Source organism: Coregonus lavaretus, assembly GCF_964263955.1.
Source record: "Coregonus lavaretus genome assembly, chromosome: 27".
Classification (NCBI taxonomy): Eukaryota; Metazoa; Chordata; class Actinopteri; order Salmoniformes; family Salmonidae; genus Coregonus; species Coregonus lavaretus.
In genome coordinates this window covers 38600851-38625652 of record NC_140014.1, presented here as the reverse complement: position 1 = coordinate 38625652, position 24802 = coordinate 38600851, and the positions used below count along the sequence as shown (strand labels likewise).

The 24802-nt window shown below is 46.8% G+C and overlaps 1 protein-coding gene across 1 annotated transcript; it reads right to left on the bottom strand.

Moving 5' to 3' along the window:
• Positions 1 to 1124: 1124 nt before the first annotated feature.
• LOC311102465 (beta-taxilin-like) lies at positions 1125 to 24451 on the bottom strand (the record flags this gene model as incomplete). The annotated part of the gene is made up of 9 exons (XM_084143823.1): positions 1125 to 1817; positions 2122 to 2217; positions 4014 to 4106; positions 4318 to 4392; positions 4672 to 4791; positions 15509 to 15703; positions 19620 to 19790; positions 24030 to 24121; positions 24235 to 24451. 9 exons carry the CDS (start codon positions 24449 to 24451, stop codon positions 1125 to 1127), a joined length of 1752 nt encoding a protein of 583 aa, XP_083999949.1.
• Between the last annotated feature and the right edge of the window lie 351 nt (positions 24452 to 24802).

Genomic DNA, 24802 nt, shown 5'->3' with positions numbered 1-24802 from the left:
TAAGGTATTTAAAAAATATATTTTGTAATACATTTCCACAAATTTCTAAAAACCTGTTTTCACCTTGTCATTATTGTGTGTAGATTGATGAGGAAATGTTTTTTACTTAATCCATTTTAGAATAAGGCTGTAATGTAACAAAATGTGGAGAAGGTCAAGGGGTCTGAATACTTTTCCATTGCACTGTATGTCTTAATGGTAGTTTCTCGTCCATAGTTCCTCAGCTTCCCTTTTCCTCTTCACAGACAGGCTGGTGGTGAATAATAATCAGTGGATTTCATCGTTTGTAAACATATTTGGTAATCATGATTCATGTACAATAATAATCAGTGAATCTATGTAGGCTAGAAGCTGCATCATGATCTCCAGGTGTATTTTGAGTGCCTGAAAGACTGGTCTTTAATTTGGTATCAGCACACAAGTGATTATAAATTATTTATAAAGGATTCATAACTTGCTAACTAATGAAAAACAGAACCATGTGAATAACTTTGCCCCTGCTGGAATCAGTCCCATTAGTGATTGGTCCAGTTCAATATGGATATCCCTCCTGATGTAGTCTTGTAGAGATCCTATCAATGAAATACATGCAGCTGTGATATGTGTGTTTATTTCAATAACTGTCATAACCTCTTTTGTAGCACTTTAGACTTCAACCTACTGTTGCCATTTGCCAACTCAATAGCCTTCTACTCATAGTCCACATTAAACAGGAATGAATCATTCATCTTGTATTTTTATTTGTAGATTTTATAGTCCATGTTGTAGCCCGATTATGCAACCTACCCTCTGTGATCTCCCGCTCAGCGAGTTCCAATAGAGCTTTTCCATTTTCAACAAAAGTTGTCAAAGCTTTTGCATAAGATAGCGCTTCGGTCTCCTGGGTCATGTCATATGGATAATGATTAACTACTAGTAGAAATACAAGATATACAACTCCTAATCAATACAGTGTTAGGCTTCCCATTGATACAACTCCTCAGCTCCTCTTCTATCATTGAGTCATTGAAAGAGGACAAAGAGTACGTTTGTATTGTTTATTCTTAAAAATCCCATTCAAATAAGTTATGATCACATGGTCTCCATCTCTGATTGTAACCTACTGTAGCTACACTGACCCTAGCCTAGTCAACTGACTCCATATCCCTATCTCTCTGCTCCTGGGCTTCGTCTTCTTCAGCTGCTGTGGCAGAAAAAGAAGATGGGCTGGTGGTCTCCTCTGTCGTCTTGTCTCCATTGCACCCCTCTATGTGATTCTTCTCTGGGGCATTGGTGGCCTCGCTACTGGCTTCTGGGGCCTCAGTGTGTCCATGTGGCTCTGTGGAGGTCTCCTCCTCTTCCTCGTTGTCAAAGAACTCAGGCGGCACGACGTTGGAAAGGGTGAAGGACATTTGAATCTCCTGCAGACGCGCCTTCTGGGCCTTCAAGTCGGCCAGCTCTCTGGTCAGGGGGGTTGCAGGAGCTGGCTTTTCAGGAGCAGGAGTTACGACTGCGGGGGTCTCTATAAGAACAGGGATTTCAGGAGCCCTGGGTTTTTCAGAGGGTGTCTCACTGGGCTTTTCAGAGGGTGTCTCACTGGGCTTTTCAGAGGGTGTCTCACTGGGCTTTTCAGAGGGTGTCTCACTGGGCTTTTCAGCAGCAGGTAGTTCTGGATTCTCCTTCTCTTTTGTCACCGCTACACTGGTGGCAGCCGCTGGATTGGCCTCCTGGAGCTTATGAGAGAGACTGTTCCTCTCCTCCTGCAGCGCCCGGCACAGTTTCTCCAGCTTCTGAGTCTTCAGGGTGAACAGCTCAAACTCCTTCTCCTTCAAGGTTTTCTGAATGGGGTAAAAAGATACGTGGTGAGATTCGTCAAGATAAATCATAGCCTTCATCCAAAATGTCATCCTATTCCCTATATGGTGTCTATAGCCAATAGGGCTATGGTCAAGAGTACTGCACTGCACCAGGGAATAGGGTGCCATTTGGAATGCAGCCACTATCTCCAGTATGAGTCAAAGAAGAGCTACAGTCATATTTAAGTCTTTGTTGCTTGTTTGTCTTTCAAGTCTTTGATAGAGGGTGAACGTAAAAGTGCACTGAGTTTAACAAAAAATGGGTGAAATGTGTATGGTATCTTACGTCTGTGAGCATATCAATAAGAGCCTTGTTGCAACCCTCGAAACGGCTTTTCCATTGAATAGACTCTTTCTCCAGCTTCCTCATCTTCTTTGACATCTACAAGACATTAAATAAAATGCCAGTTCAATTGAAAAGTAAGGGATAATCAACAAGGGGCTATGCGATGTGGAAGGTGTGTTGAGTTGAACTAACCTTCCACGGAGTTGCATTATTTCCAGAGAACGCAAAGATCCCCGAGTTGATTATCCCTTTTATACCATGGCTCTAATTGAACACATTTGCTGCTCGAAATGTGTTCATTTGCAGGTAGAAATGTGTTAAACATCCACTGAAATAGCTAGCAAGTTCACTAGATACTACAGTAGTTGCCTTGGTTACCAAACAAACAGACTTGCTAGTTTAGCTAACCAAACCATCTGTCCTAGCTTGCTATTATGAAAATCGAATTCAACAATGCCAATAATGTTTCAATTCGGGACTTTTGCTTTCAAAAGGAGCTCAAACATAGAACATGTAAGAATGAACTATAGCCACCTACCGTGCATCTACCGTGCTTTATAGGGTATTATACAATGGGTGGGTCTAATCCTGAATGCTGATTGGTTAAAACCGCATTCCAGCCGGTGTCTATACCACAAGTTACCACCGGCTAAATCTATGACGTTAAAATGCCTATTTACTCTGTTCCATCTGACTGCACAATCCACTGTCTCATCAGCCCAGCCAAGCAATTTATAAACTTTATCTCCACTATAAAAAGCATCTAGACATCATGTCACATTTATTTTAGACTAACATTTAGGTAAAAACAGCTGAGATTTGTATAAACTTTGCTGTCTGTCTCTCCGACATTTGCAACATTGTTTCAATATTCAAATTCGATTTCCAGCTGTCCCATAGTAATGAACGTGTCGGGACTCGGGACAAGACAGACAGGCAGGCAGCGTTTCTCAGCCAGCCGAAATCATGAATCAGCTGGCATCATTTTTACATTTGACATTTTAGTCATTTAGCAGACGCTCTTATCCAGAGCAACTTACAGGAACAATTAGGGTTAAGTGCCTTGCTTAAGGGCACATCGACAGATTTTTCACCTAGTCGGCTCGGGGATTAGAACCAGTGAACTTTCGGTTACTGGCACAACGCTCTTACCCACTAAGATACCTGCCGCCCTTTTATGGATATATACAAAGAAATGTCAATTGAAAAAAGGTAAGTGCTGCTAGTTTGCATCTTTCCAGCTTCAGTTTGAAGTGATTGTGTTAGCGGTGTTGTTGGCTAGCTCCTCTGAACAACAGTGTCCTGATGAGTGAGCATATTTTCTAAGTTAGCCGTAGTTGGCTAGCTAGCAAGCAAGGGATAAGAACGTTGCCAGCGAATGACTGGGTCGCGTCCATAGATACAGAACAAAAAGACTGAACGACTGGGTCGCGTCTCTGGCAACCGAACCGATAGAACAAACGACCAGCCGGCTTGGGTAGCAACCCTAGATTTGTGTCGGGACTATATCTTGTGGAAGGATGAAATGGTATGAATAAATTCATCAAAATAATGTTGTTTATGAAAATATGTCAATCATTATTTGAATATGTTGGTAACCCGGTGTTTGGAGGATATATTGGCACGGTTTGCTGGCCCTACACTTTGTCTTGGGCCTAACAACACCCATGCCAATATTTCATCCAAACACCGGCTTCTCTGGCATTATCACTTAAATAATGCACGCTCTAGAATGCCCTTCAAGCCAATCAGAAATGAGTATTCAACAATGCCATGGTATAAATAAATAGAATGTATTTGTGCCATGGCAACAACATTGGTCTCATATAAGATTATAAATAAGGTAATCACTACAGGAGATAGTAATATACTGAGAGTAAGACTTAGGTTACCTTCTCCATGTCCTGTCTGAAGCTGGCATACACTCCGTTGCTCTTTGACACAGTCCCCTGGATTTCATCAAACTTTTCGGAGTACATGGAAATCTGGAGGGAGAAATTAGAACTTTTGCGCAGCACTATGTAAAAGAGAGAGAGAGAGGGTAGGGGAGACAGACAGCGAGAGCAAGAGAATGAGAGAGAGAGATAGAGGGGGAGACAGAGTAGGAGAGAGAGAGAGAGAGAGAGAGAGAGAGAGAGAGAGAGAGAGAGAGAGAGAGGGAAGACAGACAGAGATAGAGAGACAGTCTTCATTTACCTGGGCCTGCATCCCTTCCTCTTGTTCTTTCAGAATCTGCACCTTCACCTGCGACTGTGCAGCCTTATTTATCAACTTTAAAAAATGTAAAATGAAAATATATCAGTTGAGAATTCTTTGCTTTGTCACTGAATAACATTTTTTCCATGGTGTTTTTTCATGTGTGTAGCTTATTCCATGCACTGATCTTTAATAATATGCAGTATGTGAATACACTGAACATACTGTATGTGATTAAACTCTTCTCACGGTCAATATGACCTGAAAATATACTAAACGATTATGTATGAATAAAATATCTTAAATTGTGTCAAATCTATGAAGTCAGTCAAGTGCTGTAAGATGCTAATTTACGTGGTCTTTCTCTCTCTTGTGCTTCTCAGCTCCCTCTGTAATGATCATGTTGGCCTGTTCCAGTTTGGTTTCCAACAACTTCTGCTGCAGGTCTCTATGTTTGAACACCTTTTCCAGGTTCTGTGAGGTAACAAGAGGGAGATTGGATCACTTTCACTGAGACACACATTACGCATCTTTACACAACGTAAAAAACACAGTAAAAGAATGGCAAGGGCTAGTTTGTATCATTGGTACAGTGCCTTGCAAAAGTATTCAGCCCCCTTACCGTTTTTCCTATTTTGTTGCATTACAACCTGTAATTTAAATGGCTTTTTGTAATGGACATACACAAAATAGTCCAAATTGGAGAAGTGAAATGAAACAAAAGACTTGTTTCAAATAATTATATAAAATAAATAACGGAAAAGTGGTGCGTGCATATGTATTCACCCCCTTTGCTATGAAGCCCCTAAATAAGATCTGGTGCTGTCAGGGCGTGCTGTAGGTGCAATGGTGGAATCAAACGCAGGACTCAGAACGATATTCCAATAGCTTGTATTACTGCCCATACATAGGCACAAAGGACAACTTGGCCCGAAGGCAAAAATTACGCACAACGGCGAAAAGAAACAGCACACAAACAGGTGCGACAAAATGTAACCGCGCACAAACAGGTGCGACAAAATGTAACCGCGCACAAACAGGTGCGATAATACTCCAGCGCAGTAGAGAGAAGCTCAACCGAGCAATACACACAACTGACGGAAAAATAATACACACAACACTAGACAAACACAACGAGAAACTTATAGGACACTAATCACACCAAAACAGAAACAGGTGTGGAAACAAACAGACAAAAGCAAACGAACATGAAACATACATCGGTGGCAGCTAGAATTCCGGAGACGACGAACGCCGAAACCTGCCCGAACAAGGGAGAGAGGCAGCCTCGGCCGAAACCGTGACAGTACCCCCCCCTTGACGCGCGGCTCCAGACGTGCGCCGACTCCGGCCTCGGGGACGACCAGGAGGACGCGGAGCAGGGCGCGTCGGATGCCCCCGATGGAATTCCGTCAGGAGCGACGGGTCCAAGATGTCTCTCCTCGGCACCCAGCACCGCTCCTCCGGACCGTACCCCTCCCACTCCACTAGATACTGGAGACCCCCCATCCGACGTCTCGAATCCAAAATGGACCTCACGGAGTACGCCGGTACCCCCTCGATGTCCAATGGGGGCGGAGGAGTCTCCAAGATCTCATTTTCTTGGAGTGGGCCCGCTACCACCGGCCTGAGAAGGGACACATGGAACGAGGGGTTAATACACTTATACTCCACAGGTAGCTGTAATCTATAACATACCTCGTTCAACCTTCTCAGGACTTTAAACGGCCCCACAAACCGCCGACCCAGTTTCCGACAGGGCAGGCGGAGGGGCAGGTTTCTGGTAGAGAGCCAGACTTGATCACCAGGTGCGTACACCGGTCCCTCACTGCGGTGGAGATCAGCGCTCGCCTTCTGACGTCGGAGGGCCCGCTGCAGGTGGACGTGTGCAGCGTTCCACGTCTCCTCCGAGCGCCGCGCCCACTCATCCACCGCAGGAGCCTCGATCTGGCTCTGCTGCCAGGGTGCCAGAACCGGCTGGTAACCCAACACACACTGAAATGGAGTTAGGTTAGTGGAGGAATGGCGTAGGGAATTCTGGGCCATCTCGGCCCAGGGTACGTACCTTGACCACTCCTCCGGCCGGTCCTGGCAGTATGTTCTGAGAAACCTACCCACATCCTGGTTTACGCGTTCCACCTGCCCATTACTCTCCGGGTGGTAACCCGAGGTGAGACTCACCGAGACCCCCAACCGCTCCATAAACGCTCTCCAGACTCTGGAGGTGAATTGGGGACCCCGATCAGCCACAATGTCCTCGGGTACCCCGTAGTGCCGGAACACATGGGTAAACAGTGCCTCGGCAGTTTGTAGGGCAGTAGGAAGACCCGGCATGGGGAGCAAACGACAGGCCTTAGAGAACCGGTCCACAACGACCAGGATGGTAGTATTCCCTTGGGAGAGGGGAAGGTCTGTTATAAAGTCCACAGAGAGGTGGGACCATGGTCGTTGTGGAACGGGCAGGGGTAGCAACTTACCCCTAGGTAGATGTCTAGGCGCCTTACACTGGGCGCACACCGAGCAGGAGGAAACATAAACCCTCACATCCCTTGCCAACGTGGGCCACCAGTACTTGGCACTAAGACAGTGCACTGTCCGGCCGATACCCGGATGTCCAGAGGAGGGTGACGTGTGAGCCCAATAGATCAATCGATCCCGAACCTCGAGCGGAACGTACTTCCGACCCTCCGGGCACTGTGGTGGACTAGGGTCGGTGCGTAACGCCCGCTCGAGTTCAGCATCGACCTCCCACACTACCGGTGCCACCAGACACGACTCAGGCAGTATGGGAGTGGGCTCCACGGACCTCTCCTCCGTGTCATACCGCCGAGACAGCGCATCTGCCTTGCCATTCTGTGACCCAGGGATGTACGTGATCTTAAAAGTAAACCTGGTCAAGAACATACTCCATCTTGCCTGGCGAGGGTTCAGCCTCCTCGCCGCCCGGATGTACTCCAGGTTACGGTGGTCCGTCAAAATGAGGAAAGGGTGTTGAGCCCCCTCAAGCCAGTGCCTCCACACCTTTAGAGCCTGTACCACGGCTAACAGCTCCCTGTCCCCTACGTCATAGTTCCGCTCCGCCGGACTGAGCTTCTTAGAATAAAAAGCACAGGGGCGGAGTTTAGGTGGCGCGCCAGACCGTTGTGAAAGCACGGCTCCTAAACCGGCCTCCGACGCGTCCACCTCTACCTGGAACGGCAAAGAGGGATCCGGATGCGCCAGCACCGGGGCCGAGGTAAACAGGTCCTTCAGCCTCCCAAACGCCCTGTCCGCCTCGGCCGACCACTGCAGACGCACCGGACCCCCCTTCAACAGAGACGTGATGGGAGCTGCCACCTGTCCAAAACCCCGGATAAACCTCCTGTAGTAATTTGCAAACCCCAAAAACTGCTGCACCTCCTTCACAGTGGTTGGTGTTTGCCAATTACGCACGGCCGACACCCGGTCTACCTCCATCTTCACCCCTGACGCAGACAACTGATAACCCAAAAAGGAGACCGACTCCTGGAAAAACAGACACTTCTCTGCCTTCACATACAGGTCGTGCTCCACCAGCCTCCGCAACACTCTACGCACCAGGGCCACATGCTCGACACGGGTAGGTGAGTACACGAGAATGTCATCAATGTACACCACCACCCCCTGCCCCTGCATGTCCCTGAAGATCTCATCCACGAATGATTGGAAAACTGACGGAGCGTTCATCAACCCGTATGGCATGACCGGATACTCGTAATGGCCCGAGGTGGTACTAAAGGCTGTTTTCCATTCATCACCCTCCCTGATGCGCACCAAGTTGTACGCGCTCCTGAGATCTAATTTCGTGAAGAAACGCGCCCCATGCAACGACTCAGTCATGGTCGCAATCAGCGGGAGTGGATAACTATACTTCACCGTAATCTGATTGAGACCACGGTAATCGATGCACGGGCGCAAACCACCATCCTTTTTCTTCACAAAAAAGAAACTCGAGGACGCAGGGGAAGTGGAAGGCCGTATGTATCCTTGTCTCAGAGATTCGTCTATGTAAATCTCCATAGCTTTCTTCTCCTCCTGAGACAGAGGATACACATGGCTCCGTGGGAGCGCAGCTCCTGCCTGGAGGTCTATCGCACAATCTCCCTGCCTATGGGGTGGCAACCGCGTCGCCCTCGCCTTACTAAACGCAATAGCCAAATCCCCATACTCAGGTGGAACGTGCAATGCGGGCACCTGGTTTGGACTCTCCACCGAGGTAGCCCCTACGGAAACGCCCAAACATCTACCCACACACTGAGCAGACCACTCCATCAGAGCCCTCTCCTGCCACGAAATAGCTGGGTTATGGGTACTCAACCAGGGCATGCCCAGCACCACCGGATACGCAGGAGAGTCAATCAGGAACAGCTGAATCATCTCCTGATGATCCCCCTGCGCACACATCCTAAGTGGCGCCGTGACCTCCCTGATTAAGCCCGTACCCAACGGACGACTATCTAGGGCGTGAACGGGAAAAGGAACATCAACAGGAATGAGGGGAATCCCTAACGCTAAACAAAACTTTTTATCAATAAAATTCCCAGCCGCGCCTGAATCTACCAGCGCCTTATGCTGGGAATGAGGTGCTACCTGTGGAAAACTTACAGGCATACAAAAATGGGCAACAGTGAGCTCTGGGTGAGTGGGGCGCCTACTCACCTGGAGGGAATCCCCAGTGCGGGACCTGTCGTCATCTCCCCTAGGAGGCCATCCCCAGCACCTAGCCGCGGTGTGTCCTCCCCGACCACAGTTGGTGCAGTGGATGGACCCCCTAGCCTGCCGACTCCTCCTCTCTCTAGCGCCAGCGCCCCCGAGCTTCATAGGACACGGCTCGGAGGCGCTGGAGGGTGAAATGGACGGACCCTCCGCAGGACGTCCGCGGGTAGCCAGTAGGTTATCCAGCCTGATGGACATGTCGACCAGCTGGTCGAAAGAGAGGCTGGTGTCCCTACAAGCCAGCTCCCGACGGACGTCCTCTCGTAGGCTACATCTGTATAGATCGATGAGGGCCCGATCATTCCACCCTGCATCTGCCGCTAGAGTACGGAATTCGAGCGCGAATTCCTGGGCACTTCTCCTCCCCTGCCGGAGGAAGACCAGACGCTCCCCCGCCGCTTTCCCCTCCGGGGGATGGTCAAACACCGCCCTGAAGCGGCGGGAGAACTCGTTGTAAGTAATCGCTGTGGCGTCGATCTTCCTCCACTCCGCGTTGGCCCACTCCAACGCTTTTCCGGCCAGGCAGGAGATCAGGGCGGACACGCTCTCATGCCCTGAAGGTGCCGGGTGCACTGTGGCCAGGTATAGCTCCACCTGGAGTAGGAATCCCTGACACCCAGCCGCGGTTCCGTCGTAGGCCCTCGGGAGAGATAGTCGGACTCCTCGAGGTTCCGGCGCTGGAATGGGCGGGCTGGCCGATGGTGCTGGCAGGGCGGGAGGCGGTGGAGGCGTACCCCAGCCTCGGAGGGTGGAAATCACCTCCTGCAGGGCGGTCCCCATCTGCAGGATCTGATCTTGTTGGTCCCGAACCTGGGCCTCCAGTCTCGTCTGGGCTGCTTCGGCTCCTGCTGATTCCATAGATGGTGTGTAATTCTGTCAGGGCGTGCTGTAGGTGCAATGGTGGAATCAAACGCAGGACTCAGAACGATATTCCAATAGCTTGTATTACTGCCCATACATAGGCACAAAGGACAACTTGGCCCGAAGGCGAAAATTACGCACAACGGCGAAAAGAAACAGCGCACAAACAGGTGCGACAAAATGTAACCGCGCACAAACAGGTGCGACAAAATGTAACCGCGCACAAACAGGTGCGATAATACTCCAGCGCAGTGGAGAGAAGCTCAACCGAGCAATACACACAACTGACGGAAAAATAATACACACAACACTAGACAAACACAACGAGAAACTTATAGGACACTAATCACACCAAAACAGAAACAGGTGTGGAAACAAACAGACAAAAGCAAACGAACATGAAACATACATCGGTGGCAGCTAGAATTCCGGAGACGACGAACGCCGAAACCTGCCCGAACAAGGGAGAGAGGCAGCCTCGGCCGAAACCGTGACAGGTGCAAACAATTACCTTCAGAAGTCACATAATTAGTTAAATAAAGTTCACCTGTGTGCAATCTAAGTGTCACATGATCTGTCACATGATCTCAGTATATACTGTATACACCTGTTCTGAAAGGCCCCAGAGTCTGCAACACCACTAAGCAAGGGACACCACCAAGCAAGCGGCACCATGAAGACCAAGGAGCTCTCCAAACAGGTCAGGGACAAAGTTGTGGAGAAGTACAGATCAGGATTGGGTTATAAAAAAATATCAGAAACTTTGAACATCCCACGGAGCACCATTAAATCCATTATGAAATTTTTTAAAGAATATGGCACCACAACAAACCTGCCAAGAGAGGGCCGCCCACCACTTTAAGCCGTACACTCCACAGAGCTGGGCTTTACGGAAGAGTGGCCAGAAAAAAGCCATTGCTTAAAGATAAAAATAAGCAAACACGTTTGGTGTTCGCCAAAAGGCATGTGACGAAATGGCGCCGGAGAAGATGGCTGCCGTTTTACAGCCCTCTAACCAATTGTACTATTATGTGTGTTTTTCCGCGTTATTTGTAATTTATTTTGTACATAATGTTTCTGCCATCGTCTCTTATAACCAAAAAGAGCTTCTGGATATCAGGACAGCGATTACTTACCTCGTATTGGACTAATAATTTTTCTTTAACGAGGCGGCCGCGAAGGATATCCTACAGACACCCGACAAGGCCCAAATCCCCGTCATTCGCATGAGGAAGAGACGGAGATATCGTGGACGTAGGTCGGGGTGCCTTGTAAGGATCCGACGGCGAGCGAGTAAACTGCCTCTTCCATCAATCCTATTAGCCAATCTTCAATCATTGGAAAATAAATTGGATGACCTAAGATTACGGTTATCCTACCAACGGGACATTAAAAACTGTAATATCTTATGTTTCACCGAGTCGTGGCTGAACGACTACATGGATAACATACAGCTAGCGGGCTATACGCTACAACGGCAGGATAGAACGGCTGACTCCGGTAAGACAAGGGGTGGCGGTCTGTGTATATTTGTAAACAACAGCTGGTGCACAAAATCAAATACTAAGGAAGTCTCGAGGTTTTGCTCGCCTGAGGTAGAGTATCTTATGATAAGCTGTAGACCACACTATTTACCAAGAGAGTTTTCATCTATATTTTTCATAGCTGTCTATTTACCACCACAAACCAATGCTGGCATTAAGATCGCACTGAATGAGCTGTATAAGGCCATAAGTCAACAGGAAAACGCTCATCCAGAGGCAGCGCTCCTAGTGGCCGGGGACTTTAATGCAGGGAAACTTAAATCCGTTCTACCTAATTTCTACCAGCATGTTAAATGTGCAACCAGAGGAAAAAAAACTCTAGACCACCTTTACTCCACACACAGAGACGCATACAAAGCTCTCCCTCGCCCTCCATTTGGTAAATCTGACCATAACTCTATCCTCCTGATTCCTGCTTATAAGCAAAAACTAAAGCAGGAAGCACCAGTGACTCTGTTAATAAAAAAGTGGTCAGATGACGCAGATGCTAAGCTACAGTACTGTTTTGCTAGCACAGACTGGAACATGTTCCGGGATTCTTCAGATAGCATTGAGGAGTACACCACATCAGTCACTGGCTTCATCAATAAGTGCATCGATGATGTCGTCCCCACAGTGACCGTACGTACATACCCCAACCAGAAGCCATGGATTACAGGAAACATCCGCACTGAGCTAAAGGGTAGAGCTGCCGCTTTCAAGGAGCGGGACTCTAACCCGGACGCTTATAAGAAATCCCGCTATGCCCTCCGACGAACCATCAAACAGGCAAAGAGTCAATACAGGACTAAGATTGAATCGTACTACACCGGCTCTGACGCTTGTCGGATGTGGCAGGGCTTGAAAACTATTACAGACTACAAAGGGAAGCACAGCCGCGAGCTTCCCAGTGACACAAGCCTACCAGACGAGCTAAACCACTTCTATGCTCGCTTCGAGGCAAGCAACACTGAAGCATGCATGAGAGCACCAGCTGTTCCGGATGACTATGTGATCACGCTCTCCGTAGCCGATGTGAGTAAGACTTTTAAGCAGGTCAACATTCACAAGGCCGCAGGGCCAGATGGAATACCAGGACGTGTACTCCGAGCATGTGCTGACCAACTGGCAAGTGTCTTCACTGACATTTTCAACATGTCCCTGACTGAGTCTGTAATACCAACATGTTTCAAGCAGACCACCATAGTCCCCGTGCCCAAGGACACTAAGATAACCTGCCTAAATGACTACCGACCCGTAGCACTGACGTCTGTAGCCATGAAGTGCTTTGAAAGGCTGGTCATGGCTCACATCAACACCATTATCCCAGAAACCCTAGTCCCACTCCAATTTGCATACCGCTCCAACAGATCCACAGATGATGCAATCTCTATTGCACTCCACACTGCCATTTCCCACCTGGACAAGAGGAACACCTACGTGAGAATGCTATTCATTGACTACAGCTCAGCATTCAACACCATAGTGCCCTCAAAGCTCATCACTGAGCTAAGGATCCTGGGACTAAACACCTCCCTCTGCAACTGGATCCTGGACTTCCTGACAGGCCGCCTCCGGGTGGTAAGGGTAGGTAACAACACATCTGCCACACTGATCCTCAACACGGGGGCCCCTCAGGGGTACGTGCTCAGTCCCCTCCTGTACTCCCTGTTCACCCATGACTGCATGGCCAGGCACGACTCCAACACCATCATTACGTTTGCCGACGACACAACAGTGGTAGGCCTGATCACAGACAACGATGAGACAGCCTATAGGGAGGAGGTCAGAGACCTGGCCGTGTGGTGCCAGGATAACAACCTCTCCCTCAACGTGACCAAGACAAAGGAGATGATTGTGGACTACAGGAAAAAAAAGAGGACTGAGCACGCCCCCATTCTCATCGACGGGGCTGTAGTGGAACAGGTTGAGAGCTTCAAGTTCCTTGGTGTCCACATCCCCAACGAACTATCATGGTCCAAACACACCAAGACAGTCGTGAAGAGGGCACAACAAAGCCTATTCCCCCTCAGGAGACTGAAAAGATTCGGCATGGGTCCTCAGATCCTCAAAAAATTATACAGCTGCACCATCGAGAGCATCCTGACTGGTTGCATCCTGACTGCCATCCAGGACCTCTATACCAGGCGGTGTCAGAGGAAGGCCCTCAAAATTGTCAAAGACTCCAGCCACCCTAGTCATAGACTGTTCTCTCTGCTACCGCACAGCAAGTGGTACCGGAGTGCCAAGTCTAGGTCCAAAAGACTTCTCAACAGCTTCTACCCCCAAGCCATAAGACTCCTGAACAGCTAATCATGGCTACCCGGACTATTTGCACTGCCCCCCCACCCCATCTTTTTACGTTGCTGCTACTCTGTTAATTATTTATGCATAGTCACTTTAACTCTACCCACATGTACATATTATTTCAACTACCTCAACTAGCCGGTGCCGCCCTGTATATATAGCCTCCCTACTGTTATTTTATTTGACTTCTGCTCTTTTTTTCTCAACACTTTTTTGTTGTTTGTTTTATTTTACTTTTTTTATAAAAAATAAATGCACTGTTGGTTAAGGGCTGTAAGTAAGCATTTCACTGTAATGTCTGCACCTGTTGTATTTGGCGCATGTGGTCAATAAAATTTGATTTGATTTGATTTGAGACTCCCCAAACATATGGAAGAAGGTACTCTGGTCAGATGAGACTAAAATTGAGCTTTTTGGCCATCAAGGAAAACGCAATGTCTGGCGCAAACCCAACACCTCTCATCACCCCGAGAACACCATCCCCACAGTGAAGCATGGTGGTGGCAGCATTATGCTGTGGGGATGTTTTTCATCGGCAGGGACTGGGAAACTGGTCAGAATTAAAGGAATGATGGATGGCGCTAAATACAGGGAAATTCTTGAGGGAAACCTGTTTCAGTCTTCCAGAGATTTGAGACTGGGACAGAGGTTTACCTTCCAGCAGGACAATGACCCTAAGCATACTGCTAAAGCAACATTTGAGTGGTTTAAGGGGAAACATTTAAATGTCTTGGAATGGCCTAATCAAAGCCCAGACCTCATTCCAATTATCTGTGGTATGACTTAAAGATTGCTGTACACCAGTGGAACCCATCCAACTTGAAGAAGCTGGAGCAGTTTTGCCTTGAAGAATGGGCAAAAATCCCAGTGGCTAGATGTGCCAAGCTTATAGAGACATACCCCAAGAGACTTGCAGCTGTAATTGCTGCAAAAGGTGGCTCTACAAAGTATTGGCTTTGGGGGGGTGAATAGTTATGCACGCTCAAGTTTTCAGTTTTTTGTTTCACCCCAAAAAATATTTTGCTTCTTCAAAGTGGTAGGCATGTTGTGTAAATCAAATGATACAAACCCCCCAAAAATCCATTTTAATTCCAGGTTGTAAGGCAACAAAATAGGAAAAATGCCAAGGGGGGTGAATACTTTCGCAAGCCACTGTATATTCCTAGTGGTAACATGTTTACTTGAAAGGTGAACTTTGACATCCGTAACAGAGCCAAAAATCATCAGACATTAACAATACTGAGAAACGAGACGAATTAACAACTGAGCATGCCCTTGACTCAAGGAGGAGCAAGCTTAGATTGTCACACAGTGACCCCTATTGTTGCATGGGCTTGTTGTGTTCAATAATGACAGGTTTCTATCTCATTTGACTATTGAATTGAATATAAATGTGTGAAGTGTGTGTGATGTGAAGTGTGCATGATGTGAAATGTGTGTGATGTGAAATGTGCGTGATGTGAAGTGTGCGTGATGTGAAGTGTGTGTGATGTGAAATGTGTGTGATATGAAGTGTGCGTGATGTGAAGGGTGCGTGATTGTGAAATGTGTGTGATGTGAATTGTGCGTGATGTGAAATGTGTGCAACGGATGTTAGAAAGAGATTAGTTAATACTAACATCGTAACATTTGTTTTGTTTTAAAGCTTCCTTGAGATTATCATTGTAATGAAAAACGCTATATAAAATACATGTGTTAATATAAGTAAACACATTCAGTTTACAGTGCCCTAAAAGCTCCAGCACGTCTGTAACAGGGCCCCATACCGCCTCTCTTGCGTCGTACTGGGAGATGAGGCTCTTCAGTTTCTCCGCCAGGTCGCTGTTCTCCTGACACAGCTTGGTGTTGCGGGTACTGTGTTCCTCGATCTGGGCTTGGATGTCCGTCAGCGTGCTCTGGAAGTGAGTGGTGATATCCTTCCTCTTCAGGTCGTCCTCCCTGCACCTCTGGAGGGTCTCCTCCTGAACAATCACAGAATACAGGATGATGCACCGTTAGGGTTTGTCCCCAATGGCACCCTATTCCCTATGTAGTGCACTACCTTTGACCAGGCTCTGGTCAATAGTAGTGCACTACATAGGGAAAAGGGTGCCATTTGGAACAAAGCCATAGTTACACTCGCAGACAAACTCATATAAGGTGTGAATACAAAGACAGTGTATTCACATACTAACCATACACCTGCCATATAATTTTAACTTAGTGAGGGCCACTGGTTGTTGCATCAGACCTGGGTCAAATAAATATGTCAAAGTGTTTGAGGTGCGCTTGATTTAGCTTGGAGTTTCAAGACTATTCCATTGTTTCCATTGTAAAGGGCAAAGTAAATCAATAGCTGTTCAGGTATTTAAAAGTCGTATTTGATACCATTCTGGTTGGCAGTACTAGTCAGTGACAGGAGAGTCTCACCTTGGACATGTACCACAGAGAATTATGGGTACTGAGGCACACTATACAGTGCATTCGGAAAGTATTCAGACCCCTTGACATTTTCCACTTTTTGTTATGTTACAGCCTTATTCTAAAATGTATTAAATGAAATAAAAATCCTCAGCAATCTACACACAATACCCCATAATGACAAAGCGAAAATAGGTTTTTAGAATATAAAAAAAACAGAAATACCTTATTTACATAAGTATTCAGACCCTTTGCTATGAGACTCGAAATTGAGTTCAGGTGCATCCTGTTTCCATTGATCATCCTTGAGATGTTTCTACAACTTGATTGGAGTCCACTTGTGGTAAATACAATTGATTGGATATGATTTGGAAAGGCACACATCTGTCTATATAAGGTCCTACAGTTGACAGTGCATGTCAGAGCAAAAACCAAGCCATGTGGTCTAAGGAATTGTCCTTAGAGCTCCGAGACAGGATTGTGTCGAGGCACAGATCTGGGGAAGGGTACCAAAAAATATCTGCAGCATTGAAGATCCCCAAGAACATAGTGGCCATCATTCTTAAATGGAAGAAGTGAGCAATCGGGGGAGAAGGGCCTTGGTCAGGGAGGTGACCAAGAACAAGATTGAACTCTTTGGCCTGAATGTCAAGCGTTACGTCTGGAGGAAATCTGGCATCATCTCTACGGTGAAGCATGGTGGTAGCAGCATCATGCTGTGGGGATGTTTTTCAGCGGCAGGGACTGGGATTCTAGTCAGGATCCAGGGTAAGATGAACGGAGCAAAGTACAGAGAGATCCTTGATGAAAGCCTGCTCCAGAGCGCTCGTGACCTCAGACTGGGGCGAAGGTTCACCTTCCAACAGGATAACAAACCGAGCACACAGCCATTCAATCTCCATAGACAAACATTGGCAGTAGAATGGACTTACTGAAGAGCTCAGAGACTTTCAACATAGCACCATCATAGGATGTCAGTTCGTCAAATGTAATTCCTGCTAGAGATGCCCAGGTCAACTGTAAGTGCTGTTATTGTGAAGTGGAAACGTATAGGAGTAACAACGGCTCAGCCGCGAAGTGGTAGGCCACACAAGCTCACAGAACAGGACCGGCGAGTGCTGAAGCGCATAAAAATTGTCTGTCCTCGGTTGCAACACTCACTACCAAGTTCCAAACTGCCTCTGGAAGCAACGTCAGCAAAATAACTGTTTGTCGGGAGCTTCATGAAATGGATTTCCATTACCGAGCAGCCGCACACAAGCAGCCGCACATCAGATCACCATGCGCAATGCCAAGCATCGGCTGGAGTGGTGTAAAGCTCGCCGCCATTGGACTCTGGAGCAGTGGAAATGCGTTCACTGGAGTGATGAATCACGCTTCACAATCTGGCAGTCCGACGGACAAACTGGGTTTGGCGTACAGTACCAGTCAAATGTTTGGACACACCTACTCATTCAAGGGTTTTTCTTTATTTTTACTATTTTCTACAATTTTCTAAATTGCCACCTTTTGCCTTGATGACAGCGTTGCACACTCTTGGCATTCTCTCAACCAGCTTCACCTGGAATGCTTTTCCAACAGTCTTGAAGGAGTTCCCACATATGCTGAGCAACTTGTTGGCTGTTTTTCATTCACTATGCGGTCCGACTCATCCCAAACCATCTCAATTGGGTTGAGGTCGGGAGATTGTGGAGGCCAGGTCATCTGATGTAGAACTCCATCACTCTCCTTCTTGGTCAAATAGCCCTTACACAGCCTTGAGGTGTGTTGGGTCATTGTCCTGTTGAAAAACAAATGATACTCCTACTAAACCCAAACAGCAGAATGCTGTGGTAGCCATGTTGGTTAAGCGTGCCTTGAATTCTAAATAAATCACAGACAGTGTCACCAGCAAAGCATCCCCACACCATAACACCACCTCCTCCATGCTTTACGGTGGGAAATACACATGCGAAGATCATCCGTTCACCCACACCGCGTTTTTTTGTTGGAACCAAAAATCTCAAATTTGGACTCACCAGACCAAAGGACAGATTTCCACATGTCTAATGTCCATTGCTCGTGTTTGTTGGCCCAAGCAAGTCTCTTCTTCTTATTGGTGTCCTTTAGTAGTGGTTTCTTTGCAGCAATTCGACCATGAAGGCCTGATTCACGCAGTCTCCTCTGAACAGTTGATGTTGAGATGTGTCTGTTACTTGAACTCTGTGAAGCATTTATTTGGGCTGCAATTGCTGAGGTTGGTAACTCTAATGAACTTATTCTCTGCAGCAGAGGTAACTCTGGGTCTTCCATTCCTGTAGCGGTCCTCATGAGAGCCAGTTTCATCATAGCGCTTGATGGTTTTTGCGACTGCACTTGAAGAAACGTTCAAAGTTCTTGAAGTTTTCCGTATTGACTAACCTTCATGTCTTAAAGTAATGATGGACTGCTGTTTCTCTTTGCTTATTTGAGCTGTTCTTGCCATAATATGGACTTGGTATTTTACCAAATAGTGCTATCTTCTGTATACTCCCCCTACCTTGTCACAACACAACTGATTGGCTCAAACGCATTAAGAAGGAAAGAAATTCCACAAATTAACTTTTAAGAAGGCACACCTGTTAATTGAAATGCATTCCAGGAGACTATCTCATGAAGCTGGTTGAGAGAATGCCAAGAGTGTGCAAAGCTGTCATCAAGGCAAAGGGTGGCAATTTGAAGAATCTCAAATCTCCAATATATTTTGATTTGTTTAACACTTTTTTGGTTACTACATGATTCCATATGTGTTATTTAATAGTTTTGATGTCTTCACTATTATTCTACAATATAAAAAATAGTAAAAATAAAGAAAAACCCTTGAATGAGTAGGTGTGTCCAAACTTTTGACTGGTATTGTATGCCCGGAGAATGCTACTTGCCCGAATGCATAGTGCCAACTGTAAAGTTTGGTGGAGGAGGAATAAAGGTCTGGGGCTGTTTTTCATGGCCCCTTAGTTCCAGTGACGGGAAATTTTAACGCTACAGCATACAATGACATTCTAGATGATTCTGTGCTTCCAACTTTGTGGCAACAGTTTGGGGAAGGCCCTTTCCTGTTTCAGCATGACAATGCCCCCATGCACAAAGCGAGGTCCATACAGAAATGGTTTGTCGAGATCAGTGTGGAAGAACTTGACTGGCCTGCACAGAGCCCTGTCCTCAACCCCATTGAACACCTTTGGGATAAATTGGAACGCCGACTGCGAGCCAGGCCTAATCGCCCAACATCAGTGCCCGACCTCACTAATGCTCTTGTGGCTGAATGGAAGCAAGTCCCTGCAGCAATGTTCCAACATCTAGTGCAAATCCTTCACAGAAGAGTGGAGGCTGTCATAGAAGAAAAGGGGGGACAAACTCCATATTAATGCCCATGATTTTGGAATGAGATGTTCGACGAGCAGGTGTCCACATACTTTTGGTCATGTGGTGTATATCATGCTACAATGAAAGGCTCACCTTGAGGGTCTTATTGTGTCTCTGCAGTTCCCTACACAGGGACTCCAGCTTGCTGCGGGCCAGAACAGCCCTGCTGTGTTCACTCTGGAGCTGGTCCTTCTCCTTCATCACCTGGAGAAGCTTCTTTTGCAGAACCTTCAGCTGCTTCTGGTCGCCCCGGTGCTCATCCAGCTACACACGCACACGCGCACACACACACACACACACACACAAACACACAAATCCATGTAGAATAAGTGAATACTGCTGTATATGTATAGACCAGGAATGGCCCCCCCCTTTTGAAAGCCCTCGGATTAAATGTTTTATTTATTTGGAACTCAGTCGTTTGTCACATACACGTGTTTAACAGATGTTATTGCGGGTGTAGCGAAATGTTTGTGCTTCTAGCTCCGACAGTGCACTAACATCTAACAAGTAATATCTAACAATTTCACAACATATACCCAATACACACAAATCTAAGTAAGGAATGGAATTTAAGAATATATACATATATGGACAAGCAATGACAGAGCGGCATGGACTAAGATACAGGAGAATATTATAGAATACAGTATATACCTATGAGATGAGTAGTGCAAGATATGTAAACATTATTAAAGTGAGTTGTGTTCCATTTCTTAAAGTGGCCAGTGATTTCAAACGGCAGCAGCAGCCTCTAATGTGCTAGTGATGGCTATTTAATAGTCTGATGACCTTGAGATAGAAGCTGTTTTTCATTCTCTCGGTCCCAGCTTTGATGCACCTGTACTGACCTCGCCTTCTGGATGATAGCGGGGTGAACAGGCAGTGGCTCGGATGGTTGATGTCCTTGATGATCTTTTTGGCCTTCCTGTGACATCGGGTGCTGTAGGTGTCCTGGAGGGCGGGTAGTTTGCCCCCAGTAATGTGTTCGGCAGACCGCACCACCCTATGGAGAGTCCTGCGGTTGCGGGCTGTGCAGTTGCCGTACCAGGCGGTGATACAGCCCGACAGGATGCTCTCAATTATGCATCTGTAAAAGTTTGTGAGGGTTTTAGGTGCCAAGTCAAATTTCTTCAGGCTCCTGAGGTTGAAGAGGCTCTGTTGCGCCTTCTTCACCACACTGTCTGTGTGGGTGGACCTTTTCAGTTTGTCAGTGATGTGTACGCCAAGGAACTTGAAGCTTTCCACCTTCTCCACTGCGGTCCCGTCGATGTGGATAGGGGGGTGCACCCTCTGCTGTTTCCTGAAGTCACGATCATCTCCTTTGTTTTGTTGATGTTAAGTGAGATTTTATTTTCCTGGCACCACACTCCCAGAGCCCTCACCTCCTCCCTGTAGGCTGTCTCGTCATTGTTGGTAATCAAGCCTACTACTGTTGTGTCGTCTGCAAACTTGATGATTGAGTTGGAGGCGTGCTTGGCCACGCAGTCATGGGTGAACAGGGAGTACAGGAGGGGGCTGAGCACGCACCCTTGTGGGGCCCCAGTGTTGAGGATCAGCGAAGTGGAGGTGTTGTTGCCTACCTTCACCACCTGGGGTCGGCCCGTCAGGAAGTCCAGGACCCAGTTGCACAGGGCTGGGTTCAGACCCAGGGAACTGAGCTTAGTGATGAGCTTGAAGGGTACTATGGTGTTGAATGCTGCGCTATAGTCAATGAACAGCATTCTTACATAGGTATTCCTCTTGTCCAGATGGGATAGGGCAGTGTGCAGTGTGATGGCGATTGCATCGTCTGTGGATCTATTGGGGCGGTAAGCAAATTGAAGTGGGTCTAGGGTGATAGGTAAGGTAGAGGTGATATGATCCTTGATTAGCCTCTCAAAGCACTTCATGATGACAGAGTTGAGTGCTACGGGGCGATAGTCATTTAGTTCAGTTACCTTTGCTTTCTTAGGTACAGGAACAATGGTGGCCATATTGAAGCATGTGGGGACAGCAGGCTGGGATAGGGAGAGATTGAATATGTCCGTAAACACACCAGCCAGCTGGTCTGTGCATGCTCTAAGGACGCGGCTAGGGATGCCATCTGGGCCCGCAGCCTTGCGGGGGTTAACATGCTTAAATGTCTTACTCACGTCGGCCACGGAGAAGGAGAGCCCACAGTCCTTGGTAGTGGGCCGCATCGGTGGCACTGTGTTATCCTCAAAGCGGGCGAAGAAGGTGTTTAGCTTGTCTGGAAGCGAGACGTCGGTGTCGGCGACGTGGCTGGTTTTCCTTTTGTAGTCTATGATTGTCTGCAGACCCTGCCACATACGTCTCGTGTCTGAGCCGTTGAATTGCGACTCCACTTTGTCTCTATACTGATGTTTTGCCAGTTTAATTGCCTTGCGGAGTGAGTAGCTACACTGTTTGTATTCTGCCATATTCCCAGTCACCTTGCCATGGTTAAATGGTTTGCGCTTTCAGTTTTGCGCGAATGCTGCCATCTATCCATGGTTTCTGGCTAGGGTAGGTTTTAATAGAATAGTAGAATGCACAATGTGCAATTTCGAAATGTGGTTGTGCATCAGCAGTTTTCTCTTGTTATGTCAGTCACTGATAGTCACTCAATTCCCCAATGTCAGCTCACAATTTTTAGATTGGTACGTTAGTCTAGCGGCAAGCTATCTAAATCTGATTGATTTTGTTAGTCACTCATTCAGGTATCACATTAAAAACTTCAAACATTTCTCTCCACCCTACTGCAAAATGTGCAGAATTGCAGGAACTGTGTTGTAAAACAGCAGATGTTCCTCTCCGCTCCATGGTAAAAATAAGTAGAATTGCATAAAATGAGTTATAAAATTGCTAAATCTTCTCTCTGCCCCATGGCAAAATGTGTAGAATTTCAACAAACTTGCTTTAAAACGGCAACATTTTCTCTATGCCCCATGGAAAATTTTGTAGAATTGTACGATATAAACTCTACATGTGGGTACACAGACCCGCAAGCAACTGCGGCCCTTCATGATTTTTTTTGTCATTTAGCAGACACTCTTATCCAGAGCGACTTACAGGAGCAATTAGGGTTAAGTGCCTTGCTTAAGGGCACAGACAGATTTTTCACCTAGTCGGCTCGGGGATTAGAACCAGCGACCTTTCGGTTACTGGCACAACGCTCTTACCCACTAAGCTACCTGCCGCAGTTGAACCTGAGTTCAGACTTTTTGTGGCCCCCACCCCCATCAAAGTTGCCCATCCCTGTTCTAGACCAACGATATGGAACTGGTTAGCAGCCTGTTAGATACATGTATCTATGCTACACTACGAATAATATGAAATATTAGCCTTGGAAAGGGTCATGGAAAAGTACATGGGCAAAGACCACGTCTAGTTCCCTTCTACACACCACAGCACACTACCTCTGGGGCATGGATCAACACTACCTCTGGGGCATGGATCAACACTACCTCTGGGGCATGGATCAACACTACCTCTGGGGCATGGATCAACACTACCTCTGGGGCATGGATCAACACTACCTCTGGGGCATGGATCAACACTACCTCTGGGGCATGGATCAACACTACCTCTGGGGCATGGATCAACACTACCTCTGGGGCATGGATCAACACTACCTCTGGGGCATGGATCAACACTACCTCTGGGGCATGGATCAACACTACCTCTGGGGCATGGATCAACACTACCTCTGGGGCATGGATCAACACCCCCTCTGGGGCATGGATCAACACTACCTCTGGGGCATGGATCAACACTACCTCTGGGGCATGGATCAACACTCCCTCTGGGGCATGGATCAACACTACCTCTGGGGCATGGATCAACACTACCTCTGGGCAGTGGTGTAAAGTACTTAAGTAAAAATACCTGAAAGTACTACTTAAGTAGTTTGATGGGGTATCTGTACTTTACTTTACTATTTATATTTTTGGCTACTTTTACTTTTACTTCACTAACTTCCTAAAGAAAATTATGTACTTTTTTCTCCATACATTTACCCTGACACCCAAAAGTACTCGTTACATTTTGAATGATTAGCAGGACAGGGAAATGGTCAAATTCACACACTTATCAAGAGAACATCCCTGGTCATCCCTACTGCCTCTGATCTGGCGGACTCACTAAACCCATGCTTCATTTGTAAATGATGTCTGAGTGTTGGAACGTGCCCCTGGCTATCCTTACATTAAAAAAAAAACAAGAATGGTGCTGTCTGGTTTGCTTAATATAAGGAATTATAAATTATTTATACTTTTACTTTTGGTATTTAAGTATATTTTAGCAATTACATTTACTTTTGATACTTAAGTATATTTAAAACCAAATACTTCTAGACTTTTACTCAAGTAGGATTTTACTGGGTGACTTTTCACATTTACTTGAGTCATTTTCTATTAAGGTATCTTTACTTTTACTCAAGTATGACAATTGGGTACTTTTTCCACCACTGCCTCTGGTGCATGGATCAACACTACCTCATGGATCAGCACGCTCGCTCACCAGCTCAGCATGTTTCTTGATGATGGCCTCCAGTTTCTGCTCTGGAGTGCCGAGCTTGTTCAAACTTTGCATCAATAGCATGGCCTCTTTACCTAAATAGAGATCATGTTACAGTACAGGTAATAACACTAAAACTGTTGATACACTGTAACACTATAACTATTGATGATGAATAGAACCAAAGAAGAAGAAGACAACAACCCACCAAGGCTTTTCAGCATCTTCTTCTCCAGTTTCTGGTCCTTGGCGGAGCTCTTCTTAGTGACCTGCTCCTTCAGCACCTCCTCTTCCACCTCCTCCTGCTCGGCGGGCTCCTCACTGGCCTCCTGGTAGGTACTGATGATGTCCTCTAGCTGCTTGCTCAGGTCCTCTGTCAGGTCCATCTGACCCTCCCCCTGGCCACTCATCTGACAAGTCTCCATTCTGATAGGCTAGCACTGAGCGAGAATGAAACAGCATAGAATTAGAATGACTAAAACTATTATGGTTATATTCTAGTTCAACGTTTCCATGAAGGATGGTAGTTAATGAGACAAAACCTAGAGACTATGCCCTATTACACACACTCACAATGCAAATCCCTTGATTGGTTTCTCATGCTTGGAAATAAAAGCAGTGCTTTACACTGAGTGTACAAAACATTAGGAACACCTTCCTAATATTGAGTTGCACTCCCCCTTTTCCCTCAGAACAGCCTTAAATCGTTGGGCATGGACTCTATAAGGTGTTGAAAGTGTTCCACAGGGATGCTGGCCAACGTTGACTCCAATGCT